This window comes from Penicillium citrinum (assembly GCF_028827155.1).
Source record: "Penicillium citrinum strain IBT 23319 chromosome Unknown utg000004l:1.0-2404223.0:1.0-2405248.0, whole genome shotgun sequence".
NCBI lineage: Eukaryota > Fungi > Ascomycota > Eurotiomycetes > Eurotiales > Aspergillaceae > Penicillium > Penicillium citrinum.
Genome location: NW_026622689.1, coordinates 1 through 27,992, shown reverse-complemented (window position 1 = coordinate 27,992; position 27,992 = coordinate 1). Strand labels below are relative to the sequence as shown.

Below are 27,992 nucleotides of genomic sequence, written 5' to 3'. Positions count from 1 at the left end.
ATATCGAGTATTTTAGTAATATTTTCCTTAGTTTTGTCTTCGTTTTTAAGATCAAAATAGCTGTATAAGTCACAACTTTCGATAAGTTATTATTTTAATCAGCTATTTTTAGAGATTTAGTAGTAAGAATTGGAAGATTTAAGTATTTTGGGTGCCTCTACGAAGGAGAGGTGGTAAGTAAATTACTATACATATTATTACAGCGCACTAGTAATATTAGAAAAAGAAAACGTGGTAGAACTTTTGAACCGGTCCTCCGTATAGGATGGCCGAAACTTGGCTTTCGGGATTACGTCGACCACTCAACTATGACGATAAAGCGACAATATCATGAGCTTTGTAAGTTAAACATATATATCCCGGATTGTCCGATTAACTCTAGAGTTATCGTAATCTTATATTACTACTACTATTCCTGTAGATATTTCACAGCCTCTCGGAGGCTAACTCTCATCATGGCGACCCAACCTCCGGAAAGATCTCAACCACGACGCAACACCAACGACCTTCAATTGGTACCGACAGAAACTCCAGAGACTCTCCATGAACGTGGATTCAGCACAAATCCTCCTGACATTGGGATCAATTATCCTGAAGTCGGACGACCTGAAGACCCTGTCTTCCCCGAGGAATACATCGTCGAGACTCAAACCGGGTTGGTCCCAGCAGAGACTCTTCAATCGGTCCGCCCTTTGACCAGCAGGGGCCGGCAGATCTCGCCGGCGGATGTGGAAAAGGGAGGCCAACCCGTGGATTTTGTCACGTTTACGATTGGTGACCCAGACAATCCGCACAACTGGTCCCGCTTATACCGCTGGTACGTCACCATCGTCGTCTCGGTACTCGTCGTGTGCGTCGCCTACGGATCCGCAATCGTGACCGGGGGATTGGGTCTGATTGAAAAGAAATATCATGTTTCGCTCGAAGTTGCTACGCTGACAGTCTCAGTCATGGTTTGTGGGTTTGCGGTTGGCCCGTTGCTCTGGAGTCCTCTGTCCGAGATCATCGGCCGTCGTCCCGTGTACATTATCTCGCTGGCTCTGTACACTATATTCCAGATACCCTGCGCGCTTTCTCCCAATATCGGTGGATTGCTGGCCTGCCGCTTCATTAGCGGCGTCTTCTCCAGTTCCGGCCTGTCGCTGGCTGGCGGTAGCATTGCGGATATCTGGAATATTGAAGATCGCGGCATGGCTATTGCTTTTTTTGCAGCAGCACCCTACTGCGGTCCAGTCTTTGGCCCCATCGTCTGCGGCTGGATCAACATCGGTTCGCACCGACTGGACCTCTTCTTCTGGACAAACATGGCCTTTGCCGGCGCCGTCATGATCCTCGTCAGCCTGGTGCCAGAAACCTTCCCCCCCGTCATCCTGAAACGCCGGGCAAAGAAGCTCCGTAAGGAAACAGGCGACCCCAACATCATCACTGAGCAGGAAAAGGTGAAGCTGAGCTTTGAGGATATCATCCGTACCAATCTCGTCCGTCCCATCACGATGATCCTCACCGAGCCCGTCCTTGACTTGATGTGCGCATACATTGTGCTCATCTATGCCATGCTCTACGGCTTCTTTTTCGCTTTCCCCGTCGTCTTCGGCGAATTGTACGGCTTCAACGACGGGCAAATCGGGCTCATGTTTATCCCCATCTTGATCGGCGCCGGTTTCGCGCTTCTCGTCACGCCCCTCATGGAGAAGCAGTTTCGGCGTATCTGCGAATCTCGCGCTCCGACTGCCGAAGACCGACTCATTGCTGCTCTTATTGGAGCCCCGTTCATCCCTATCGCGTTGTTCATTCTCGGTGCTACCTCATATAAACACATTATCTGGGTCGGGCCGGCCTCGTCGGGGATCGCCTTCGGCTTTGGCATGGTGCTCTGCTACTATGCGGTTAACAACTACATCATCGATTCGTACCATAAGTACGCGGCCTCGGCGCTCGCCGCTAAGGTTTTTTTGCGATCTGGGGGCGGCGCGGCCTTTCCGTTGTTCACCACCCAGATGTATCATAGGCTCGGCCTACAGTGGGCGTCGTGGCTGCTGGCATTTCTAGGGGTGGGAATGGTCTTTATCCCGTATGGGTTCTATTTATATGGAGCGAGGATACGGGCCAGGTTTGAAAAGTTTTAATCACACCGTGAGAATGTAATATGGTGTTAGTAGGATATACAGAGAGACTGATTCTTGAAGAATCTTCAAGTAATCAGGATAAAACGAGCGAAGTCATTCAACCTTTTCCTCACGTGTCTTCTCCGATGAAGAAGCGGTGTCGAATCGGGTTCGAAGCGTGAAGATCAGTAGCTTCACCGAAAGAGGTAAGCTCTATGGCTTCACCGTATCATCCTTCAGATCCTTTGTCAGGGATCCCGTGACATACGCGGTGCAAACTGGTCACTGTAAGCTGATCCTTCGTGGTCCTAATACATACCTCAAGTCTACCGTCTCGCAACCGTACCGTTGCTGTGCTAAGCCTTACACGGGCTCGGGTCTGTAGAGCAAGTCTTGTACGCGTGCCAGTTGATGCGCGCCGAGTAGGTCAGTCCGAAGAGCTCCTCTATCTACAGAGTATAGTTGTAGTTATACTGTGTAGAAGCAAAGATATACTCAAGTAACAATAGTTAGATTGATCGCGAAGAACTAAATACATGTGCGCCTAATGAGTGTCCTTATATACCTAGTCCTTCCTACTTCTCTGGTGACTTCCCGCAGTCACCTTCGGGGTCACATATACTTTCCTGTCTACTTTGGTGAGTATATTTCAGAGTCACGGTCATGTGGATATCGTGCGATCCCTAGAATCCTGCATCGGATATTATCGTACAGAGTACCATGGTTTCCTTGGTTCGCGGGGAATCTCGTGGTGCTTCGTACGAATATTTGGTCCGTCCGATGGTTCACATCGTGAGACACGGCCCGTCGTGCGGAGCGCGTTGTTGTGGGATGTCGCGGGGTGCACGATTAGTGTCTTCCTATATTTGTCTCTGTGCTAGGGATCATCATGGTCCTTTCATCTGTCCGGGCCTGTTATAACATATCGTCCGGCCCTGATGGGATGGCCATGGTTTCTCGTGGTGGTTCTTGCACGTGATCTGCAGGTGGTCGTGGTAGTTGTAGATTGATTGGCTCTCGATGGCCTATTTGTAGATTGCGGCCCCTCGCCTTGCAGGGTCCGTAACAAACGGTAGCAGTTTATGCAAAAAGTCTTTTCTAAAATTGCAGTATATAAACAGCAGTCTCTCAGATTCTTGTCTGCGATTATTTATATCTGTCTGAGATATATGTATCCAATGGAATTCAATCTACTTGATGCTGTATTGCGCCAAATAATTGCAGAAATATTTTGACAAATATTGTGATCAGGAAAATCTGAATACAATGAAATTGAGCTCTGATGAATAGTATCAGATAGACTATTTGTTTACTATATTTTAGCTGTTCTATAGATATATCAAAGCTATTTTAATATTGAAAGATATCACTATCTACTATATTTTCTGTTTTTACAATGAATTGTTTAAATATATTGAGATATTTATCAAGTGAATATAGCGCAAAAGAATTCTATAGTATAATAAAATACTGAATATATTAAATTATATCAGTGATAAACTTAGTCAATATTATCAAATAACTGCTGAATCTGATTTGGAATATCTTTATATACATAGCACAATTCTGGCGTCTCAGAACAAACTATACTATTTCAAAGAATATTCAGATTGGCAAGATTATCTATATTATCTAGAATATATATCTAGTTTGCGTCAGCGAATATATATATACCAGGATCCGCAATATAATTGAACTTTGACTAAGATCCAACAGCCGCTGTTATCTAATCTGGTGATATTATTAATATCCAGATCCAAAGATTATAATATATTGTTGCCGGTATAGTTAGAACAAAATAAATTAGATCTCTACTGCAATACTGATATATATTTTTATATATATTTTAATTTTTATTTTGATCGGGCTGATATTAATTCTGCGACTATTCAGCGGCATTGGAGATATATATTTGTCTGCGGCAATTCTGGAAAAATTATCAAATACAATATTCAATTTTGTCAGCTGTTGCATAAGATATATTGTCCATTTCTGCAAGCGAAGTAGAAATAGAACAATTGTTCAATTCTTGTTGTGATATCTGCTATCATTGTTGGGGATCGCTGAATCCTTCTACTATTCATGAACAGATATTTTATTTTTGTGCTATTAGATTGGATATTGACAGACAAAAACTTGTATTCACTAAAGATTTTGACAATATAGATAGTATTATTGATTTGATTGATGAGATAAATATTCTTGAGCTGGATAGAAAAGATATCAACTATATTAGCAATAATAAATAGAATAATAATGATCAGCTGATAGATATTTTGGATTTATATTTACAGAGTTTGGATACCAATTACTATAATATTTAACTGCTGTCTCAGTTATCTGGTTGTATATCAAAAAGACTATATCAGAACAACAATACTGATAAAGATCGAGCAGCAAACAATAGAATTGATAATACTAATAGTGATATCAGTAACAATAATATACTGCCGCAATCATTCTCCAAGCGGTCAAAATAATATACCAAGCCGCCGATTCAGCCAGCTGGTTTTGAGCTGCTATAATAAGAGCTCTATAAAGATAGAGCTGATTTTTCGGCTGAAAAATATCTACAGCTGAATATCTTGCTATTGAATTAAGATTGGTATACTATTATAGCTGCATTAACTGTATATTTCAGATACAATAATAACTGCTTTCTCTTGTATTTTCTCTATTCGGTTGTTTCTCGATTGTTTTTTGATTGTTTGCTGTCTGGAATATTTTTCTGTCTGGAATATCTTTCTGAACAGACTGTATTGTGAATATATATACAAATCTTTCGCTTTTTTAATTTCTTTTTTTTCAAATATTTCTTCTTCTTTCTGTCAATTCAATTGTTGATCCAGTCAGTTTGTCTGATTCTCTATTCTCTGTTTTGTTTCTATCTTGTCTGGCAGTGTATAATTTGCGGTATATAGTGTATAATTCGCTGCTGTATATAGTTTGCAATATAATCTATATAGTAAATCTGTATCCGATCTTTTCTTCTGCTTTAAATTTGAATTTTATACTAATATTAGATATAGCTGCTTGATTCTGTTTTGCTTGACCGTTCTTCAACTGCATCAGCAGAGCTGTTCTTCAACTGTTTTTTTGTTCTATTTTTGTAAATTTTCTTTATGAGTTTCTTTGTATTTGGATTCGATTCCGGACCTCAGGTCCTCAATAGCAAAATCTGATTGCTTTGTCTATACTAATTTATATTTGCAGATCAGCGCTCACTATGGTTGAATTAATAAATATTTAGTTGTATCAGCATCCATTACTTTCCACTATAGAGCATTCTGTTATACCAGAATTCTCCACCAGTCTTGTAATCGAAAATCAGTATATCACAAATACAGATTAGATAATTGATATTTTGAGCTCTATCAATATTCAAAACAAAATCAAAGTTTATAGTTTGACTATTAATTGCTATAAACAATTGATCAATTACTATTAGTATATTGAATCTACTATCTGTCAATTTTACAAATTTGTTTGTATCAATTAGCTGTGGCAGAGCAATAAATTATCTGAGGATTTCTGAGAATGATTCTCTTGCGCTATTGAAATCCAAGATCGCAAAATATAGAATCTTGCTGCTATCAACAAATATCAGAAAAAAGCAGCTTTTGTATAGGGCCAAGAAAATGCCCATTATTTCTTCTACAGTTATATTACAACCAAAACTTTGGTCTAGAAAGCGCAGAAACTGATGGCAACCAAACTATTTTACAATATAGCTATACTAGTGTAACGGGATAGGATGCTCGAAGCAGCACGGTCGGTACGTGCAGGTCGAATGGGGCAGAAGGATGAGGGTAAACAACACCCAACTAGGGCTATCTGCTAGCACTCTCTCGAATAGACTGTAACTCGTGTAATTGAACTCTGGGTGATGCTAAAGATGCTATCTAAATAATTGTATATAAGGCTCCCTTCCAAATTAGACCAACTTCCTTACATAATCCCTATACTGGTGGGCAGGCCGATACTCCCCACTACACTACTAACATGCCGGTGTGTGGCTTAAGTACGGCTGAGCGGACGGGAAGCCCTGTTCTCCACACCCTATGGTCGTATGTACTGTACATCAGCAAAGTCAGGATTATATTCTCAGATAGCTTAATTCAATAGAGCTTTGTTCAAAGGTACTAGTATTGCTGTATACTCTATTTTCATCGATGCCCTGGCGAGACAACTTGGGCGAGATAGTCTCTGCATACACTTACAATGGGGTAGACCATGATCTACCTTAGACAAGTGGCGAGTGGCTATTGAACTCGTGGCTAGAAGAGCTTGTTCGCAAATACTTCACGTAGACTAGGTATGACCAAAGTGATGTCGAAAAAATCCTGACACAAATTCACTTTCCGCCCATTTGTTTCAGGCTTCATGGAGGATGAAAAGAGAACTGAAGCCCATAAGTTACCCAGCAAGGGAATATAGACAGGCCAGCCAGCATACCTCCTGAGGATCACGTTTAAATAAAACCATGCTTTGTATACCTCGTGACAGTCCTCTTATCGTACGAAGATAGCTTGCAGAAAAGGAAAATGTGGAATATGAAAGAAAAATGAAGCAATAAAAACAGCGATAACAACAATGGGAGCATGTAGTATGTAGGCACAGACTAGGGTGTCTCTTGCCCCAGGTAGAGACTTGCTAGTGATTCAATAATCGCGTCTCGCTTGATGAGATGCTCGTCCATCAATATATCCATGTGATGGACATTCCGTTTTAACGCGGAGGAAACATCCGTACTATCTGTCATTTTAAGATTGGCCTTTGCTCGATCGACTGCCGAGGTGAGATTGGGGATGATGTTGGACAAGGGTCTTGTGTTACTACTACCGTTCGGATGGAGAAGGTTATGTAACGTGTTTTGCAAGGTCGAAACGATTCCCACGTTTGCAGTAAGAGTGAGCTCTTGCAAAACCTTGGTATAATAAGGAACCTCAATGTCATTCCAAATCACTGACCTTGTGATAGTAGTCAGGGCCAGGTTGCCAGTTGAGATTGTGGATGCTTGAGATTCAATTACATCTCCTAGATTATTGATGATCTTTCTTAGATCTAAAACCCCTGTGATAGAGTTGGTATTGTTGCCGGGCCTAAGGGTCACTCCTTCCAGGGTAGCGTTTCCAATTAGAAGGCTGCCACTATAGATGTCGAGAATGATGTTGCCAATCTCAATGGTCAACACGGAGGGATTCGGAAGGGTAGCCATGCCGATGAGGTTGGTGCCGTTCGCGGAGGCTGGAAACAAAACCGTGCTATTTGAAATGCTGAAGCCTGTCAATGAATCCAATGCTGCGATGTATGATGTTAGCAAGGTTCCAATTGACCATGGAAGACCGGCGTTATTTCAACCATAAAGCCTCACTCACCCGGCGAGACGACGTCCTTGTCCATTTTCACACGAGACTTGAGCTTTCCCAAGTATGCTGTGGTCCACCCACCAAGAGATACAGTGGACTGTTTCTGGAAGACAACGTCATGTACGTATTTGGCCCAGGCGGTAGAATTCGAGATTGGAGTGTGTTTATCGGTGGCTCCAAGTGTAGCATCACCCTTTATGGTCTGGCCCTCGATCGAGATATTGGCCCAGGGACTATCAGCGCCTGTGTCGCGGTTGTATAGATTGAGCGTCATTGGATCAATGCGGACGGGTAAAGCGATTTTTAGGTCCAATGTTGATTGCAGGGTTAGTTGAATCGAACTAGGACGTGGCTGCATCACCGCGCCATTGACTAAGACCAGATTGGACTTATTAAGGACAAGTTGAGAGATGGCAGGAATGATAACCATGAAGCTATGCAAAGAAAAGTTAATCACTCAAAAGATACCGCTAATTTGGTATGTATTTTGGGAAAGAGCCATGTATTACAAAGTTCAGGGCTCTAGGCCTACTTCTCCACCTTGTCGTTGAAGCTTAGAAAGAGACTTACAATATTGGGAGGAAAATGGCCAAGAAGACAATGTTACCGACCAGGTAACAGCACCAGAAACGCTTCCAATGGCGAGTCAGTCTCTGTTTACGCGTACGTTTGGTGATAGCCAGAGAGACACCCCCGACCGACTCGACGTGCTCAGAATTAGGGCTGTCATATTGGCCTGTAGGCAGGGGGCCACGATGCACACCAAGAGAAAACTTGGCCTCCTTAGAGGTTAGGTAGGCTGGCTTGTCGTTTATTTCATTCCCCATGGTGAGTAGATAAGGAGAATAAAGAAGAAAGTTGATGAGGCGCAAGATTGTTGGGACACTAGTCCAAGGAATTCATCTATGGAGATCCTTGAAGTGAGCATGATGCTTCGGAACGATCCTGCATGAAAAAGCCGAGGTGATGCATACTATGAACTAATTTTGCGGGGATTTTTTTCCTCGAAGAATTGGTGGTTCGAAAAATGGCGGAATGCCTGCAAAGGGTATGAGGCCCTCGGCGACTAGAGGAGGAACACTTGGATCGGGTCCATCCCGAACCCAGTCCTAGGCTCGAGTAAGTTTGACATACTTCAAAGATTAAAGGTCTCGAGATATGAAAGTTAGGTTGCATGTTCCGATTTTAACTGGCTATTTAGCACTACACGTTCGTTAAATGTGACACATTGAAAGCGGATGACACATCTTGAATTCGTTCGACTTAGCCAGGATGGAACACACTCTTTGTGAAAGAGTGGTATAACTATAATTTATATTACACCAAACATGTATCGGCATCAAGGCAATGGTACAAGATACACACCTTGCTGACCAAGTCAGTTAGTACAATGGTCTTGTTGACATAGACTTTGAGTAATCCTTGGCGGAGTGGTCTTCCAAGACCACTCCTGTTTCACAATATTGTTCATTTATCTCAGACTCAAAGTATACAAGTTGCGTCTTGGGCTCTCTTTACCTCGGACCGGTATTCACGTTAGATTTAGGAATGCTAGCATATTGCAAGCCTGCCTACTGGAATAAGGCCTACAGAGACTTGGTCGAAAAATCGATGACTTCAATTGATAAAATATGGCCGATCAGTGCCCACTGAGATAGCCTTAGCATACACAAAATTGACCTCAAGGTTGATTTCAGAGATTATTGCCCGTTGCTGCGCAATATTAACAAGATGATAGGTGCTCATATTGCCTAACACATCCCCGAAGTAACGCATGCCGTGTTTGGGTCTATATTGCCAACTAGCAGATCATAAATCTGCGGTCCAATCTTTGCGGAAACCGAGCGACATGGAGCAGCAAGCTCTGGAGAGACTTTAGAGCACATCTCGAGCACTTTGTCACCGACCGCGCTCTCTGTGCCGTTACTCTCGAAGCCCGACTTGACAAACTTAATTGAGTCGACGCATGCTTCACATTTAACATGGCCTATCACGGCATTGACGTCGGCTTCAGATGTTCCCTCGGGTGTCAGTTGGCCTTTCAGGGACATGATTCGCACAGAATGCACTCACTCGGTGTTCCTGATGAGGCTGCAGCCATAGCTAGAAGCATCAATGGCAGGAAATTCTTCATGATGATAGGTGGTGGACGAGTAGCTCGGTTAACTGTTGTACAGGAAAAGAGGATTGTTCTTACTTGCAGGGTCTAATGTTGCTTTTCATCGACGTACCTGCGCACTCTTATATCTTGCTCCAGGCAGATAGATCCCCGCATATTGATTATAAGATATTCTACAGAAGAAGGACTCAGCCACGTCCCCTTACCGAACCATGGGAATATAACTTTTCTTATCCAAGGTAGTGAAAGGAACCGAAAAATACTGTTACTGGAATCCGTGACTTGGTTAAGGCTAACTTCGTTCCCTGAGATTGTCACACTTACACTACATGATCATACTCTTGTTAGAAGGGCTTTCGAAATCCCTCGGAACTCCTGAAACTTTCTGGACGTCCAGCCATCGCGTTCACTAGTTCGCCCGGGATGAAACCGAGTGGGGCTGCATTCGCGGAATGCCTCCAGATCCATGTCGGAAGCTCTATCTCATTGGGTGACAGGGTTAACTTCAAGCCGATCAAGGCTTGATCTATGTAGCTTATTCATGTTTACCAGATTCCAGCCTTCTAGGTGGTTTCTCCACATTTTCTTTTACTACGAAAGTTTAATCCAACCTTTACGGACCGGGACTATTCCGAATGTATTGAACGTCTAGAATAGATCTAATGTAATCCGGCCAATTTCTACGAGGAGTTGAACTCCTTGTAGAAAGGTGAATCGCGTGTCCATTTAGTCCACCTGAAGCGGAGAAAGGCACCCATAGGATCTGTTCCTGCTTATTGCACCCATGGATCAGTGCTTTTTTTTTACATCGAACAACAAGCGCTACCAGGGTTGCCGCAATGGCCAAACAGCCGATTTGCCTCCAACAAATCGTTTCGGGCTGATCAAGGCCGGGATTATTCGTTGTGGGGAGATTCAGCCTTAGGGAATTGCATGTGAAATTTCTGTGGCGTAAAGAACTGCGTGAACAACGCAGACTATTTGAAGACTACCAGGTAAAGTAAGTGACAATTTTCCGAGAACCTTACGTTCGAACCTAGGTTATTATAATCATCGCTGGCCATTCCCCGCATCATGAAACATATGGATCCTGCTCACTCAAGCACTGAGATATCCGCTTCCTAGAATCAATTCACATACATCATTTGGGCCCAGCGCTTCCTCGGATGCTGTATATCAAAAAGTTCGAAAATTCGTGTTTCATGATTAAATACCGTATTTTTTGACCAGTAGTTCCAGAATCAAAATTAGCATACCCGATATTTCAACCTATAGCACAACCCACATTTTAAGAGCCTCGCGTCATGTGTCAGGAAATTGGGTAGGAGTACTACCATGGAAACTATGGCCTACATGCGGTTACCGAGGTCCGTTGGATGACTTTTGGTCGTGCAGTATGGAAAAGTTGTGTATAATATACAACTAGAAATATCCACGAGGTCGGGATGTTTCCATATGCCTCAGCTCTCGAAAAATATCAATTCAAAAGGCATTTGGTCAAATATCCAGAGATCTTCCAGCTTTTGCTGTACCTTAATACATGCTACAATCTTCTATTTGAATTTTGAAACTGCAAGTTCAATTAACCGATGAGCACATTTGAACTCCATTTGGAGTGGATTCCTGCTGTACATGCTACCTCAAGTCTCTAGCTCAAAGTATTTGCCCCGCGATATGGGGTGCATGAAACTACTACTAACTGGAAGAACTATCCCCGCATAAGTATCTCGGCATATGTACAACTAGTACAACTAGTACATATGCCGAGATACTCATGCGGGGATATTTGGTACTCGTTTGAGCACTCCTTCAAGGGTGAACAGGCTAGGTTACGGAATTATCCCGCGTTTGAATAGAGGACTCAGTTGCCTCGGTGTCTTTCGAGCGTTGATCATTGTAGAATGCGGGCATTCTACAATGATCAACACAGGGCCTGTACCATTTATAAAATGACATATCTTCAAATTGCCCCTTGTCTTCATGTAAAGCCTTGAGTCTTTTATCTTCACCTCAAATCCATTCAGATCTCTTTACTATGAAGCTCTATAGCATTACATTTCTCTTATTCTGCAGATATGCAGCAGCAGAACTTGCTCCGCAGGAGAAAAAACTGGTATCTCACTGATACTCATATTCATGCAGTTCCTCCAATCTATGCTGCTGCACTGCAGAAGGCTGGTGGTGACCCATCTGGGTTTCCAACTCCCAATTGGACGGTTCAAGGCACTTTCGAAAGCCTGGACACCACTGGCTCTGCCAGAGCTGTTTTGTCAATCTCAGCCCCTGGAATCCCAATCCTTGGAACTGGCGAATCGGCTCGAGAACTTTGCCGCAACACGAACATCTACTTGGCCAACCTGGCAGACAAATACCCGCACAAGTTAGATTTCTTTGGCGCACTTCCGGACTGGAGGGATGTGAATGGGACACTCGAGGAAATCGATTTTCTATACTTGACGCAAAAGACCGCTGTTGGTATCGGGATATACACAGCATACGGCGATCATTTGCCCGGTGATCCGATATTTGAGCCAATCTGGAATCGTCTTGAGAAATACAGTGCCTTGGTATTCATGCATCCTGGGACGATGGATGTTAACCCATTTTTTATCAGTGGTTTTCTTCCTCAGCCGATCGTCGATTATCCTCAACAAACAACTCGAGCAGCTGTCGACCTTGTATTGAGTGGAGTTAGATCGCGCACACCATCTGTGGACCTGATTCTTTCACATGCGGGCGGAACACTTCCTTTCCTATCCCAGAGAGTCTCTGGAAGTTTGCTCGTTCCTCAAATTGGCAGTGAGAGCAATGTTACTGTAACTGAAGCAGAGGCTCAGTTTAGACGGTATTACTATGACACTGCACTCAGCGGATCGGGGGCACAATTAAATGGCCTTCTAGAGGCTACCGACCCATCGCATGTTTTGTTTGGAACCGACTATCCATACGCCCCTGCGGCATCGATCGAGGCAGTGTTTAAAGAATATCTAGCCTTCGCAGAAAAGCATCCAGAGCTCTCGCCGAAAGTGTTGAGTCGAAATGCCGAGGCTCTCATTTCCAGACACAAGCTACAAGAAGCGTAATGTTACGTTTGACTGGTGGGTGACTGCTCTCTGCTTGTCCGTGGAGGTTTCAACTTATTCGAGAGTATCATTCCAATAAGAATTTAGTTAATAGTTTGTGGTAGTGGTAATTGAGCGAAATTTGTCAAAAAAAAGCTTCTCGGGTTTAGGACCTTTCTTTCTACTACATTGGCCGATTGAAAACGACTCGGGTGCTCCTTGAGTCCCGAAGACACTGCCTCGTACTAGAAGTACTTGTAGGTACTATGTGAAACTTCCTCTAGTTACTGTATTTGTTGTACCGTAGCACTAATATTTTCATACTGTCTTGCCAACCATAGAAATCAGTTAAACTGCAATTGTGGGGAGCACGCAAGTGCAGTAGACAAGGATCCCTTATTCCGTCAACGTTTATGATTCTTACTACCGGCAATGTATCATTTGGTAAACAGACCCCAAACCTAGAAAGAGACTGATTTGCTGATTTTTCGTCTCGGGTTAATTTTGGGTTCCATGGATACGTCGGAATCAGTCCCGAAATGCGGGGAAACGAGTGTAACGCCCGGGATGGAAACCGAAGATATAACCACGACCGAATTTCTTTTTTGCGGGGAATGCTATGTATCACCCGGGATGGCAACCGAAACTATAGCCATCGCGGGATTTCTTTTTTGCGGGGAAACAGCTAGTTCCAGCCGCGCTTTGCATTTTTTCCATTCCGGATCTAAGGTTTTCCAACTTTACTCCATTGAAATCTGCTTTATGGTTTGAGGCCATTTCCAACCAACACTGGAATGTCTGTGGAAATGAGTAGTCAGCGTTCTCTTGTGTTAATGATCCGGAATGGACCCGGTGCGGAATCCATCCGCGTGCTTTTCATCATGAAATGTACCTCACTTGGTTTTTCTTAGTTTATGTTTTATAAATGTGGGGAAGAACTTGGGCTCCAATTCAAAGAAAAAAAAAGGCGAGAGAAAAGTTGTATACATCGTACAACATTGGCTCGAATGTCGTCCATCTCTCCTTGTGTTCAGAAATGGCGTCTATTCGTCCGTGTAATACAATTTCTCCTCACAGTCTCCATTTTTGCTCTAGCTTTATATGGTATGTTCGTCGCCAGGTCTAATCTAGAAAACAAGCGAGAAAAAAAAAGACTAAACCGACTAGCGATAATTCCACTGCCATTTGAACGTGTTACCGTCTTTATCCTTTTCACAAGTATCTGGACTGGGGTAATTGTCATTCCGTCTGCGGCATTAGTGCCATTTTACTTGTACAAGTGGTCATGCTTAGTGACTTTGGTCATCGAAGTAGCAGCCTTGGGACTTTGGCTTGCGGTATTCCTTACCGTAACGGTGTTTTTACATAGTGTTGGAAACAATTATGGGGGTGATATTCGGAGTGCATGGATATCGACAATTGTGCTTAGTGCTTTGGAATGGTTTGTCAAATCTCGGAAGGCAATACTCGCATGCGATAGAAGACTAATGATTACCATGGGGATGTAGGGTTCTTTTTGCCAGCACAACCATAAAGGCCGCACTTGAATTTACGCGATCTGGTTGATCATTACGTGGTACAGTCGGAGATTTGGTCAACTATTCGGCCCATTTGTCGCCTCTAGTCAACTTTGATAATCCTATAGCATATTGCAATTCAATTGAATGAAGCAAACTTGTAGGTAAAAGTCTTGAAAATAGTGGGAGCCGTGGAAGTGGATACTATCTTATTAGTTAGAGTTGAAGAGTAGTTGATCTCATGTGGTTTTGCAAACTATAAAAGGTGGGACAGCACACCGGGATTATTCCGGCATGATGTAGCTAATTATGGTTTGTCCATTTAGTGGCAAAGTAACGGGAGACATTGATCTGCTCAATTCCTTGCCACGAATTTAAGTCCAATCCACGAGATTCCCGAGCTTTTTATATTAAACGCATTCGTGACCAAGAAGAGGGAACAATGGAGCGAGAAATCCCCAATCAGAAAACTCGCCGTCGGAAAATCGCGCTTGCATGCGAGCCTTGCCGCGAGCGCAAATCTCGATGCGACGGCAACAAGCCTATATGTGCTTCTTGTACACGTCGGAGGCTTCCGACCGACCGGTGTATTTACGTGGCAGAAAATGCGCGGGGGGGCAAGCAGCAATGAGTTCTGAATTCCTGATAATCCGTAAAGAGTTCTCTTGCTAACGGAATGGTTCCAGGTATATACGCGCCTTGCATCATCGGATTCGGGAGCTCGAAGCTGGCTCGGGATCTCAACGCGCCGAGTCGGGATCCGTAAATTCATCAGGGCTAGTGAGAGAGGAAACGTCAAGATCAGTTGATGCTTGTAATTCACGGTTTGGGTGTCCTGGGTCGCCTATACCAGACGGTGAACAAGCGTTGCTGGAAAACAGGGATTCCCCGACATTCGCTGCGTCAAACGCGCAAAATGATATTTCTGGAACTACGGATTCTCCTGGTAACATTACTGGCATGGGCGCTATGATCAATATTAACGACCATGACCAACCTTCCGGTCGGAATTCGGAGTATTTTGGGAGTTCATCGGCAGCATCGCTGGCGTGTTTCCTCACCGGGGGCCAGAGGCAACAGAGACAACATGCATGGGCTTCACAAAAGATACCATTACCTGAATCTGCCAGTAATCATCAAGTAGGAAATTCCGGCATGGCGTCGTTCGCGCAAATGGAAGGACTTGTTTTGCCTCCTCGTAATCTTGCCGATCATTTGCTTGATTGCTTCTGGGAACGTGTCTTTTGTTTGTATCCTTTCTTCGATCGCGAAAGCTTCCAACAAGCATACGAGAACCTTTGGGTCCCGGAGAACCATGCCAGCCATAAGCTCACACATTTGAATGTGGGCCTAGGGGATCGGTTGAATTCAGGTCAAAATTCGATTGTCTTCAATTGTGCATTGAACATCATATTTGCTCTGGGATGTCAATTCTCGAAGCTCCCGGTCCAAGACCGCGAATCTCATTCCAATACATTTTTTCTCCGAGCAAAACGACACATTGGACTTGATATGGTGGATATTCACTCTATTGGAGTGGTCCAGACTCTCCTGGTTGTGGCCTTGTTCTTACAGAGCACTCCCTACCCTCATCGCTGTTGGAATTCAACCGGAATGGCTTGCCGTCTAGCACTTGGACTTGGTTTACATGAAACACATCCAGAGGACTCGAAAGATCCACTAGAACAAGAGATTCATCGGCGAACATGGCACGGCTGTGTCATAATGGACATGTACTTGCTCCCGCATTCTTTGAACCGTGCTACAGACTAACTCCAGTTTTTGCAGAACGGTCAGCATGACATATGGACGGCCGACTATGACGAGCCATCTTGCAAGGGTTCCTTTACCAGGATCATCCGACATAACATCTGTCGCAGAGTCGGATTCCCCATCTCTTATCGCATTCTATACTTGCACAATACGGCTTTACTCCATCCTAGATGGCATTCTCTCGGATGTTTACAAGGCTTGGCATGGCCGATCTAATGAATCTACACCTGAAGTGCGATATGGCAGCCTCGATGTTATTATTCGCCTTGAAGATAAATTGCTGGAATTTGAATCTTCTATTCCTCCATTCTTGAACTGGACAACGGCGTCGTCTCTACCACCCAAAAATGCAATCGAAGAAACGATAAGCAGACAAAGAAATGTCCTTCACTCACGGTATGTATGTTTGGCGATTCAAATATCTTTGACTGACGATGCAATCAAGGTTCCTCTATCATAAGCTCTTACTCTATCGGCCCATGCTCACAAGGCTTTGTTTCGATGAACAACCTGACGAGGCCCATACCCGTTTTTCAACCTCTCATTCAGTCTTGTTACGCAAATGGGCCGCAGGGTGTATTCAAGCAGCAGCAGATCTTACATCTCTCGTGCATGAGACATATACTTCATCAAGTACAGATACTTGGTGGTACAATGGCTTTTGTGAGTATCGTTCGAACATGTAGTGTGATGTCTATCAGTCCTAATAAAGGCACAGATACTTCTACAGCAGCCATGATATTAATTTTGTCTTATTCGTGCTATCAAGCCAGTGAGATTGATTTACCAACAATTGACACAACATGGCGAAAGGCAGAAACAGTCTTGCAACATCTGGCTTCATTTAGTGCGTCCGGTCGGAATACTCTCAATTTTCTCCAGGCAATGCGAACCCGATTCGTCTCTCATCTAAAGTTACATTTACCTGTCACAGAGACTTTCAATGGGACTTCCACACAAATTCACGCGGAACAAGGACAACCGCATTTGTCACAACCGGTTGTTGATACATGGCAGCCTTTAAGCTGGGATGAAAGTCTGTCCACAAACGAATTAGGGTTTCTGGGCCCATTTGACATAAGCGAGATGCAAAGTTGGTTCCCACAAGCGGGGATATTATAATTTATAACATTTTAATAAAAAATAAACAATGACAGTTTTCGAAGTATGAATGAATATCCCTAAGGGAGTGATCATTTTATCCGGTTAGGTCCCTTGCGAATCCTACGAACCATAGTTCAAGCGATGAAAGCGTCTCTAAGGAGTTCCTCGGGGCTAAATAAATACAAAAAGTCCCTAGGCTCATTAAACGGCACATGTATTACAGCCAATCTTCCAACAGGTAGAAGCCACTGACGATTGCGTTCTTTCCAATAATTCTACCCGGTTATGACTTCGGAGGCAGACAACGAGAATTGTCTCACTTGGCTATATGTGTGTGATCTAGTGTTTTACCCAAGGAATCTATAAACGAACTTAGCCGTCTCATAATTATTTCCTTTCACAACAACAATCTTCCGTGTCAAGTAGTCACGAGAGTCAATTCTCTCCAAGCACCATATCTAGATGTCCAATCAGTATCCTCCAATAGTCTTCGTAGAACGGGTATGTACTAGTACCTGCTCTGCCGTCCATCCCTCCAGTGTATTTCGGATGAAATCTTGGATACAAAACGCTTCGACAGCCGAAGCTGACTCTTCCAGATATTCCTTTACCATGACTGTATCGGGCTCCCGGGGCAAGATAGATTGCATATCGAGATTTAGGAAAGATTTCCTTGATCCATGAATGTCAAAAGTTCCGTTAGCGACTTGCGTTTGAGTAATTAACTCGCCAAACACTAAGACACTATGATCGTGTTCTTTCCAGTCGATTATTCGGTTCTCGCTAAGCCACAAAACTCCCCCGGGTAATATCTGATCCATTCGCAACTGCACTTTTTCCATAGTTGGTCCTAATTGATATGAGACTCTTAAGATTACTTTGACAGATCTCAACAACTTTCTCCAAAGCCAGTTCACCTCTTGCTGTGAAACATTAATCAACCAAAATGTCTCAGTACATTATACAACTGCTTAGACAATCGAAATGAAATGAGCATGAAGGAAAATTAGATAATCATACCAATTTGAGAATCTTCTCCGGATCGTCTGAAAGATTTGTTTCCTAGTTATTAAGTCAGGAATTTTGATGGGGACTACTGGTCAATCAACACTGCATAAAGACTAACCAACTCCCAAGAGCCTCGGAGGCTTGAGATGAATTTGCAAACGGACCGTTTCATCATGAAACAGGATTTATTCATTGTAAAGGATTCTCAGTGGATGCTTTTTTTAAGCCCCAATTTCTGTGTCCATTCCCGTTTTGACTTGTCGGAACCATTCCGAATGTAAAGCCTGCGGTCCAGATGAGCGATCAGCATAGACGAGCGAATCATATGGTGCCTGGGACAACCTCATCACGCGAAATTTCTACCTCAATATTCATGGCCTGGGAATGAAGATCTAAGTCCGAAAATTAACTCGGCTTCATTCCGATCCTCTGCGAGAAGTTGCAGCCAGTCCAACCTAGTGGATACGTTAGCGGTCTGTACAGGCCAATATGAGCATATTACGCTGGAGCGTCCAAGGATCTTTTTTTTTTTTTGGTTGTGTATGGATTAGCAATGAGGGATTGCTTATCTCCCCATAACATCCTACCCATGAGATCTCAAATTGAGGGCACTCTTCAATCGTAAGCTTGATTCTCCATTTGTCTCCCGGTTTCCATTTTCCACCTTCTTACTCGTCGTCTCTATTGATTTTACTACTATAGCTTCAGTTCTGCTCGCTATTTGGATTGACTTGCTTCCGTCGATTCGCCGTACGCCTGGATGCCACTACACGTTCTCTCCTCTGAAATCTACGAGTTTGTAACCACAGGGATATGCTTGATTATACTTACCCTAGTGTTCTCTCACTTGGACGCCGGCTTGCCCACGAAGATAGTGTAGAAATGGAGGTATATAACACACTATCAGTACGTACTACTACTACTACTACTACTACTACTAGATATATGATGAACTTGTGATTGTTGGCATTGGAATTCTGCAGCGACTATGTAAAGTAAGATCCCGATTTCCGAAGACGAATTGAATTGGACAAACTATCAGTCCTTGCATAGCTGTATCCTCTGGAGTAGGACCACTCATGAAACCGTTTTATCTGCTCCCGCACTACCATGCGAATGGTGGGCGCAGATGAACATAAGATTCCAATGTGAAGTTCTAGAGCGGATAGTATCCAAATTGGGGTTGCAAGCCATATTTCGTCATAAGTTGAAAAAAGGGTATAGAGGTAGCTGGTTTTAACAGCCCCACAAGCGCAGATAAGCAGGCCAAGAAGAAACATCCCAAGGGCCCCAAGGCGTTGTTTTAAAGGTAGATCCAACTGCCACGCCAATGGAATTGGAACTAACATGATCCAGAAGTCCAATATTGTTGAGATGAGACTCCCAGTGAAAAGAATCATTTCACGATCCGTGCAGTGATATGGGTAGTTAGGGTGAAATGAAGGCGGATTGAAATCATATGCTGCTTTGACTGGGCTATCATATTTAGTACCTGAAATGAGGCATCTCAAGTGGGAATAATGGCATACGAACCTGCATCGGAATAATAGGGCAAGAATGTATGATATTGCCAGTCCAGCGGTGATGAATATTGTGACGTAAATGATGCACCTGTAGAACATGGATTTTGTATGAGCAACGAGGCGCAGATAGAAGGCAAGAAATGATAGGCGGACAAAAGTTGACGCCAGGGAGAAAAAAAACAAAATCGACATTGCTAAGAACTTTTGCTGGTCTGAAATATTGCGGTGGTAGATCCCATATATGTCTGTCGAGTAAGTATTTCCATTTGGAAAGTAAGACAATAATTGTGACCACGGTGGTCGGAACCTTGGTCAATGTATTAGAGAGACAAGTTCACCAATTAGACATGTTAGAGGTTTGGCTTACCATTGCAAGTATAATCAAGCAATCCTCTGCAAAGAACCTTTGAGATATCTTGAATTTGTCATATAAACGCACACCCAGAGCGAAGGACGCCAAAACGAAAAAAAGAAGAACAATCGTTGGCAGGGCTGGCCCTTTCGTCTCGGCATGTGCGTAGTTTGGAACTGGCCATCCAGATACAATATCGGATGGGATTTCCAGCATATTTATCTTCTGGCCTGTGCTTGAGGCACAGGAAGAAAGTGCCCCTGGAGGAAAAAGTTGAGGTGAGAAGGACTTTTCTTCGAGTATCAGGGGGAGCGTGGCGACAGCCATTTCTGATAATATCCCGGGTAGTACGCAGAGAAAGAAGTTTGAAGTTAAATATAAAATATGACAGTCTTGGGTGAAAGGCCGTACTTTGGAGTCTATGACGCGAAAAGCAATAGTCAGCCATGGTGACTATGAACTCTTTTCTCTAACGTCGGATCCTATTCGCCCGGTCCCTGTACCAGAGTAGCAAACTCTAATTGCATTTAGTTTCATTCTCGCTAACTCCTATTGACCATACTGAACGCCACGTGAACCCTTCGTGTTCCAGGTGTTCAACGCCCGGCTAGATTCCGGTTTCGATACTAGAAAACACAACGAGGACTGGTATGTACTATGCACACGGTCTGACATACAGCAAGCTCTGGCCCTTGTTACCATCTCCGCGCATACATTGCGTATCCCTGACCACTAAGCAAGCCTTCCAGTTTGTGGATCAATTACTTGTCGCCCTTTAAAATCTACTTTCAGAGATTTGGTACTCTTGCGGATCAAGTTCTGAAACCAATCCGGCGCCCCTCGCTGCATGATATCAGCAGGAATCCTACATCGGATGAAACTAAATGACTCACCAAGCCAGCAAAGAGACTAAAGATTCCCGGGAGAAATATGGTTTGACTGAGCCCACTGTCGAGTGTATCCACGATAGCATCCACGACTGTGTCGACATGTAGAAGAGGCATCAGGAACCGGGACTGGTTTGTCTCTCCCTTAAACAGCGGCGTCTTTGTGAAGCTCAACACAGCTAAAGAGGCACGAACTTTAGGAGCATCCTGGACCTGGAGCTCTTGCATAAGACACTGTTGTGCCAAGGACACATCTTTAGTTCGCGCTTTTGCCAAAGGAAACTGGAGTCATACCTCATGAAATGCAATTAACCCAGCTTTCGATGCCGCGTAATCAGCCAGTCCCGGCGGTGGGACATAGGCACTCATCGAGGCCACATTGAAGATGTGCCCATGATTCCGTAGTATCATAGCCGGGAGGAATTCTTTTGATAGTAAGAATGGCGCCAGTAGGTTTGTTTTTAGGGTTATACTGTTGTCACTATAGGTACCCTCAACTACTGTCCGCCCGCGCGATAGACCAGCGTTGTTAACTGCGACTGTTAGCCAGGTAATTTTTGGATGACTTTATCTAGTTGTTTCACTGACCTAAGACTGTTGGATCACCAATTTCCGCTCTGATCTTTGCGCAGATAGCTGCGATATCTTTCTCATCGCTCAGATCGCATTTGTAATACAGTATTCGGTTATTCTCTGCATGTGTTATCATTAGGAAAGCTCTCACTGGCAAATTGTTGATTTTGATTGAGGGGCGATCAAATTACCGGGCTTGAATGTTAAAGGGATGATGTCCAACACGACAACGCGAGAGCCTAGGGCAGCCAGACGCTGACTGACTCCTGCTCCAATACCGCCACTTCCTCCAGTCACTACGACCAGCTCCTTTTTCAAATCCCACGTATCGTCTGTAACCCAGTTGTTCCGACTTCTTGTACTTAGCCAATCGTTGAGCCACAGGAGGATACTGGCTGCTGAGACAATTCGAAGTGGCTTCTCCCAAGAAGCAAGAGAGCTAGATCTCCCCGCCAGGTATAGACACGATAGCGTGAAGAGTGGGTGAAAAATAGAATTTCGCAGTCCTGCTACTATGGGGTCAATATAGAGCCCTTCACGAGGGAGAAAACATGGTTTGTCTATCGCAACCATGTTCAAGTTCCGAACGTAAGGGAGTGGTAGAAATGGCGATAGCGACCGAAGCGTAAATCTCAACCTATAATTATATACAGTTTGTAAACATAATTACCTGCGAGTATCTACCATGGAAACTACCTTTGATTGCCTGCCATCGGGAGTTTCGTGGCTGTTCCGGGTTGGGCTCGGAAAGGATCCGGCAGCTGGTTTACTCGCATGTGGTAAATGAACCCATTCGCCCCGATATTCGGAACTGTCCGAGTAACCAATGAGCACATCCATGAGATGAATGGTTTGAGTTGCTGCATAGATATCTATTAATCGCCATACGAGAGGCGCATCGCTTTCGCTGCACTTCCAATTAGGCACTTGTATCTTTGTCTTTGAATCTTATTCGCCTAAACCATTTCTATCACCAATTCACTATCCTCTTCTCCGTATCAAATATATCCAAGCTTCGGATTGGAAAGAAGAGCAATTAAGAAAATGGCCCCACCGAATGGAGCGAATATAACAAATATAAGCGGAACATGGGTGATGGTAAGTATGCTACAAATTCATAAAGCTGGTCTCATATTAACAGACATTCTTTGACAGGACAAAAAGCTATCGACTAACCTTGATGCAGTTTTGAAATTGGTACGTGTCTCAATGCATGCCTTGACATAACGTACAAGAAGCTTAAAGCACATCAGCAAGGAATAAGCTGGATTTTAAGAAAGGCGATATCGGTATCTACCGCTACCTTGAAGATTACACAGGGCTTGGATGAAGATGGCGACAGCCCATTCTACAAACCGGTTGAATGGATGGTGCTAGAGCCTGCGCTATCAGGAGGGCTACAAGGAACACCAGAGAAACGTCATTTAAACTGGATCAAATTTGAGCACAACGACACCCTTTTCGGACGCGTTGTAATCCGCAGCCACTACGTTCCCGGAGAAAATACTGCGGATGGCCGAGCACGACCCCTCATTGAATCGTTTACGAAGGTTGTTGCAAATCCAGAAACTGAGTCTTTATTGACGGAGGCAGTCGTGCTGCCACCCGATGTTGGCGGTGTTGACAAAATGGATAAAGTTTTCATCCATGATTCTATCTGCAGCGAGTACCATGGATGGGCAGCTGAGCAGGTATACATATGAGCCGTTCTTAGAGATTGGGGACTTGCTAACTGAGGTATCAGGTCTGGGCAGTGGAAATGATAGGCGAGGAATCATTTTTGACCCGTAGAGTCGTGGTCTGGAAGGGCTCCTATGCTGAGGTTGCACGTGTTTTCTATAGACTTGCATGATTGTGGTGGCAACTTCATATATGAATTTGGGGATGTAGATAATTTGAAACATCAGCTGTCATTTTCTGCACACCACGAGTTGGATATCTGTAGATCTTATACAGGACAATCGATCAAATACCTTGCTCTGTCTTTGAAAATCATACATTGCCCACTTTTCAAGTACATAGAGCATAAGTCGCTGCCTACATAGGTTGTATTTCAGTCATCCTCCATATAAAATAAGGCCAAAGTCCATTCGCCAGGGTCTGTGCGAGGAACAGCTTTTGGGGTTGTGGAACACTAAGTTGTGAACTGCCGAACTCTACTTGTTGCTCTATTAACTGGGATGGTTTGCTCAATGTGTACACTAAAAGTGACTTCAATTGTGCTGTGGTTTACGGACCCCTGGAGCCATTAGCTCCCACTTGGATAAGTTATAACAAAGACATTGATGGAATTTTCTAGTTGAACAAATCGAAAGTGATTGCATGTGCAAATTTAGTTTCTTAATCGCAGTCGCAAATGCTGCGTATCATAAGCGAATATGTACAAAAGATACAGGGACCAGCGGTTCTAGAGAAAATATGAATCTTCGAGCAATACCACTAGCGGCGCTACTTGCTTACGATAGAAGATTGTACTCTGGCTGACATGTCTCTAAGAAGCTCCAGAACGATCGAGACATTTGCAGCGTGGGCGGATTGCGCGAACCCCAGAACGCCAATATACAAAAGAGCAAAGACCAGAATTCTTCTCGATTGACGCGATGACGGCTTCGTAGCTTTCTGTTCACAGTGAGCAAAAATATATCCACTGACTTGAAGGCGGACTTACTTTGATGTTCCAATCAGACCAGGTGGGGAAGAGACTCCTCCACCAGTAGTGACCTTGTGTCCAAGGATAAGACATAGAATTCCACTTCTTATCATTGATATACCACTAGGTTTTCAGCTGTCAGAGTCGCTTTTGGAATTTTCAATGGCTACAGAACTTACTGATATGCAGCCTGCGTTCCAAACACGTTTACTCAATGCGCCCTGCATCCAGTAAACGTAGTCGTGCTCGGCTTGAGGCTTCAAATCAACCGATACGGCGTCACCATTGAACACGGGTTTCAAGATACGAAGGGCGTAGTTGATTGAGCTAGTATGAGGGTTAATCACGTTACATTCACCTAGCTTAAAGGGATCAAGGGTCTTGACTTACTTCTCAGCAGCCATCATGGCCGATGTATGTCCGGTGGCTGCATTTGGTCCGAGCAGCATGAAGAAATTTGGAAAGCCACTCAGTGCAGAACAATTGTAGGCCGCTGGGCCATCATACTTAGTCCAGTGTTTCGATACATTCTCGCCGTTGCACCCCACTACATCCATGTATGGAAGAAACTTGTTAGTCTCGAAGCCTGTCGCGAGGATTATCACATCCGCTGGAATGATGCCTTTATCAGTCTTGATACCGTCTGTCGTAATCTCCTCGGTTTTTGCATCAGTTAGAAGGACTTTGTCGTTGTGTAGGGATTCAAGATAGCCAGGGTCGAATATTCGCCTCTTGAGAGTTGCAAAATTAGCATCGTCTCTTGCATAGGGATGTCAAAGACAAGGATATTTGTCATACCTTGCATCCTACATCAAAGTCTGGAATGAGAAGGTCGTAATATTTTTCTGGGGCTGTGTCGCGCATGTACTTTTCGACATGCTTTCGCCGTTTCTCTCGCAGTCTTGCTGCACTATCTGTCATTGGAAACAGGCGGAAGTCATTTTCAGCCATCAAGAAAATGTGAAATCGGTGCATCCTCATTGCAAAAGGAACATAACGGAATATCCATTGTAGCACTCGTGGGTAGGTGAAATTCGGGGCTGGAAATATCCAGTGCTTTGTCCGAATGATTTGTGTCAAGGACTTTATCTTTGAATTTTTGGCTAAGGCCGGGACAATTTGTGCAGCAGTGCCTAAATATTATCAGTCATGCTTTCAAGGTACGGAGACGAAATGACACATACAACCGTTCCCGATCACAACAACATTCTTTCCCTCAAGGTTCACGCTGTGATCCCATCGAGCTGAGTGAAAAATGCTTCCATGGAAGCTTGCAATACCAGGAATTTCACACGGCCGCGGTTTCACAAGCTGTCCTGTGGCTGCGAAGAGGATCTGGCACTCGTGGGTGTATTCACGCCCGGTGTTCAAGTCGCGTAGGTGGAGAAGCCATCGACTTGCATCGGACCGCCAGACACTGCGGACTACTTCTGTCCCGAAGGTCATCTTAGCCCGGAGATTGTAAGTATCGACGACACTGTCAACATAGTCTTTGATTTCCGTGTTTGAGGGCATAAGCTTCGTCCAGTTGGGGTTCTGGGCGAAGGAAAAACTGTACAGGGCGCTCGGGACATCGCAGGCGCATCCTATATGCTGTGAGTCGAGGATGTGAAGAGAGGGCAAGGAGACCACTCGAACCAGGATATGTGCTGATGTACCATGTTCCGCCACTTGTAGGATGTCGCTCGAAGAAACGGATATCTTCAAGGTCATACCATCTCTTTAGCGTTGCTCCCAGAGCCACGGCTGATAGCCCAGCACCAACACAGGCTACCTGGCTGTAGGACGGAGGATCGATAGGCTTTGAAGTCATCACTGAGATTGATTGTCAGTACTAGAACATCGTTTTCTGGATTTTGCATAGGCTTAAGTACAGACCATGCATCCTGGATACGTACCACAGCTTGTCGGAACAGTCCCGAACGTTTGGACACCCCCGGATCGAGGAATAACATGTGCAATTTAGTATTTCGAGAGCGCCCTTCCTAGTTCAAATGACTGCACTCGCAAAACTTTATGAAGCGCCTGTTCCAGTGGTCTTCAGAAACGTGATAATTGTCGGGGCCAGTTCCGGCTTCCGAGGCCTGGCTTTCACAAGCATCATTTTCGGTCAAGTCAAGTCACCCTCAGCATTTTCGCATCCAAAACATGGGCCATGTACACATCGGAGAGCTCCGTTCGTGTTCAAGGATATAATACCACAAGTGCTGTGGAAAATTCAATCTAAAATCACATACTACGACCAAGCAATCATGGATCTCCACCACAACCTGCAAGCTACCTGGGACCATGTCCTAAAATCATATGAGCCAGGTGTGATTGAAATGGCGGGGGTAATAATGACTCAAATCATCGGGTTTATTGTCCCAGCAACAGTTTACATGTTGATCGATACTTTATTCCCCGAATTTTCGAACCACCACAAAATCCAGGGAGCCCGCCGACAACCAACTCGCCAGCAAGTCTTACACTGCATCAAAGTTTCACTGTTCAATCAGCTTTGGATAGTGGCAATTCATAGCACACTGGTCTGGTTCACTGGCTTGGAACATGCCAATTTGAATCTGGATCCGATCGTGCCTCCTTGGAGAGAGTTCATCATTGATTTTGCCTTTGGGCTCCTGGCACGAGAAATATCGTTTTACTACATCCATCGTGCTTTGCATCATCCACGCATCTATGTCTACATCCACAAAATGCACCACAAATACATTACGCCTATGGCGTTTTCAGCGGAATATGCACATCCGGTTGAGCACATCCTCGCAAATGTCATGCCCGTTACGCTGCCTTTATATCTCAAAGGTGCACACATCTTGTCGATCATGACATTCGTTACTTTTGAGCTTTGGGAAGCTGCGGCGGACCACAGTGGATACGACTTTTTGAAATTGCCGCCAGCCGAACTGCATGACTTGCATCATGAGAAATTTCGTGTGAATTACGGTACTATTGGACTTATGGACTGGCTTCACGGAACAGATGTTGTGGGTTGGGATAAACCTGAGGCGAAAAAGGCGAAGGAAGGTTAGAATTCGACGGAGAAACAAAGCAGGAAACTGGCTTACTAGAATGGGCGAAGAAGAAATAAAATACCTGTCAAAAATATTCTTTTGCGAGACAAGAGCTCATATTCCGAATAGCAAGGTAGTCCCTTGCTAGTTCGGGCTAAAGATTGGAAATTGAACCCTCGGTCACAAGTCTGGTGTCTAAAATCGTTGTGCATGATGACCGTCAATTATAAAAGTGATGAAACATTACTTATTTCCAAAGAATTGACTCAAATCTACTACTTGTTTTCAGAGGCAAGGAATTTAGGGTCTGCAGTACTACAGTATCCAACTAATGCAGTTCTAGACTTAGGGCACCCCTACAACCAACTTTATCAACATTACCGGCATTGAGTCAAAAAAGAAAACTTTACTGAAGGGATTCCATAAAAAATTATCTCTCAGTTTCATTTTGTACATGATAAAATTTCAAGTACTAATGCATTATGTCTACTATCCCGCTTCAGTAGAAGAAGGCTGATATTCGTAAGGTTTTGATCTATTCAGGGACATTGTCTGCGATCGGCCAACCATAGCCAAAAACACGGATAGAATGCAATGCAGATCAAAGGAGATAAATTCAGACCCAGGCTGCGCGTATGATTCTCCAGTCGGAACATCTGTATTGCTGGAAGCGGAATGGTTAGCAAGCTTCTTCGTTGCGTCGGGACCATCCCGTTTCTATGTACACCATGCACTAATGTCTCCCCATAGGCGTGGGGGTTTAAATCCGATAACAGTCAAGATAGCTATAGTTTCCTTCGCGCATTGCAAGACTATTGGGTACAGTTTAGTGGAGTCAGGACCCTCTCAACGGAAGCGTTCCGATCGCTCTCGGACTCACCCTGAATTTTGGTTCATAGCATGAATAAAATATCACTTACTGTTATCTACCTTAGG

The 27,992-nt window shown here is 44.1% G+C and overlaps 9 protein-coding genes across 9 annotated transcripts; 5 read left to right on the top strand and 4 right to left on the bottom strand.

The window, feature by feature from the left end:
* Positions 1–455: 455 nt before the first annotated feature.
* N7469_004973 (MFS transporter) lies at positions 456–2,637 on the top strand (the record flags this gene model as incomplete). Its single annotated transcript, XM_056643893.1, has 2 exons — positions 456–2,071; positions 2,619–2,637. 2 exons carry the CDS (start codon positions 456–458, stop codon positions 2,635–2,637), a joined length of 1,635 nt encoding a protein of 544 aa, XP_056500707.1.
* Positions 2,638–6,726: 4,089 nt separating this feature from the next.
* Positions 6,727–8,301, bottom strand: N7469_004972 (DUF3712 domain-containing protein; the record flags this gene model as incomplete). Its single annotated transcript, XM_056643892.1, has 3 exons — positions 6,727–7,406; positions 7,484–7,908; positions 8,045–8,301. 3 exons carry the CDS (start codon positions 8,299–8,301, stop codon positions 6,727–6,729), a joined length of 1,362 nt encoding a protein of 453 aa, XP_056500706.1.
* A 924-nt stretch (positions 8,302–9,225) lies between these two features.
* Positions 9,226–9,608, bottom strand: N7469_004971 (saposin domain-containing protein; the record flags this gene model as incomplete). The annotated part of the gene is made up of 2 exons (XM_056643891.1): positions 9,226–9,512; positions 9,548–9,608. 2 exons carry the CDS (start codon positions 9,606–9,608, stop codon positions 9,226–9,228), a joined length of 348 nt encoding a protein of 115 aa, XP_056500705.1.
* A 2,060-nt stretch (positions 9,609–11,668) lies between these two features.
* On the top strand, positions 11,669–12,676 carry N7469_004970 (amidohydrolase family protein; the record flags this gene model as incomplete). The annotated part of the gene is made up of 1 exon (XM_056643890.1): positions 11,669–12,676. The coding sequence occupies one exon, from the start codon at positions 11,669–11,671 to the stop codon at positions 12,674–12,676; it is 1,008 nt and encodes a 335-aa protein (XP_056500704.1).
* A 1,938-nt stretch (positions 12,677–14,614) lies between these two features.
* N7469_004969 (uncharacterized protein) lies at positions 14,615–17,067 on the top strand (the record flags this gene model as incomplete). Its single annotated transcript, XM_056643889.1, has 5 exons — positions 14,615–14,757; positions 14,859–15,905; positions 15,961–16,341; positions 16,391–16,608; positions 16,664–17,067. 5 exons carry the CDS (start codon positions 14,615–14,617, stop codon positions 17,065–17,067), a joined length of 2,193 nt encoding a protein of 730 aa, XP_056500703.1.
* Positions 17,068–20,664: 3,597 nt separating this feature from the next.
* On the bottom strand, positions 20,665–21,965 carry N7469_004968 (uncharacterized protein; the record flags this gene model as incomplete). The annotated part of the gene is made up of 5 exons (XM_056643888.1): positions 20,665–20,775; positions 20,826–21,053; positions 21,114–21,352; positions 21,408–21,512; positions 21,584–21,965. 5 exons carry the CDS (start codon positions 21,963–21,965, stop codon positions 20,665–20,667), a joined length of 1,065 nt encoding a protein of 354 aa, XP_056500702.1.
* A 471-nt stretch (positions 21,966–22,436) lies between these two features.
* N7469_004967 (uncharacterized protein) lies at positions 22,437–23,244 on the top strand (the record flags this gene model as incomplete). Its single annotated transcript, XM_056643887.1, has 3 exons — positions 22,437–22,490; positions 22,628–23,083; positions 23,137–23,244. 3 exons carry the CDS (start codon positions 22,437–22,439, stop codon positions 23,242–23,244), a joined length of 618 nt encoding a protein of 205 aa, XP_056500701.1.
* Positions 23,245–23,840: 596 nt separating this feature from the next.
* N7469_004966 (flavin-containing monooxygenase) lies at positions 23,841–25,855 on the bottom strand (the record flags this gene model as incomplete). Its single annotated transcript, XM_056643886.1, has 7 exons — positions 23,841–24,011; positions 24,061–24,165; positions 24,222–24,369; positions 24,433–24,773; positions 24,841–25,175; positions 25,227–25,628; positions 25,681–25,855. 7 exons carry the CDS (start codon positions 25,853–25,855, stop codon positions 23,841–23,843), a joined length of 1,677 nt encoding a protein of 558 aa, XP_056500700.1.
* A 439-nt stretch (positions 25,856–26,294) lies between these two features.
* Positions 26,295–27,074, top strand: N7469_004965 (sterol desaturase family protein; the record flags this gene model as incomplete). Its single annotated transcript, XM_056643885.1, has 1 exon — positions 26,295–27,074. The coding sequence occupies one exon, from the start codon at positions 26,295–26,297 to the stop codon at positions 27,072–27,074; it is 780 nt and encodes a 259-aa protein (XP_056500699.1).
* Between the last annotated feature and the right edge of the window lie 918 nt (positions 27,075–27,992).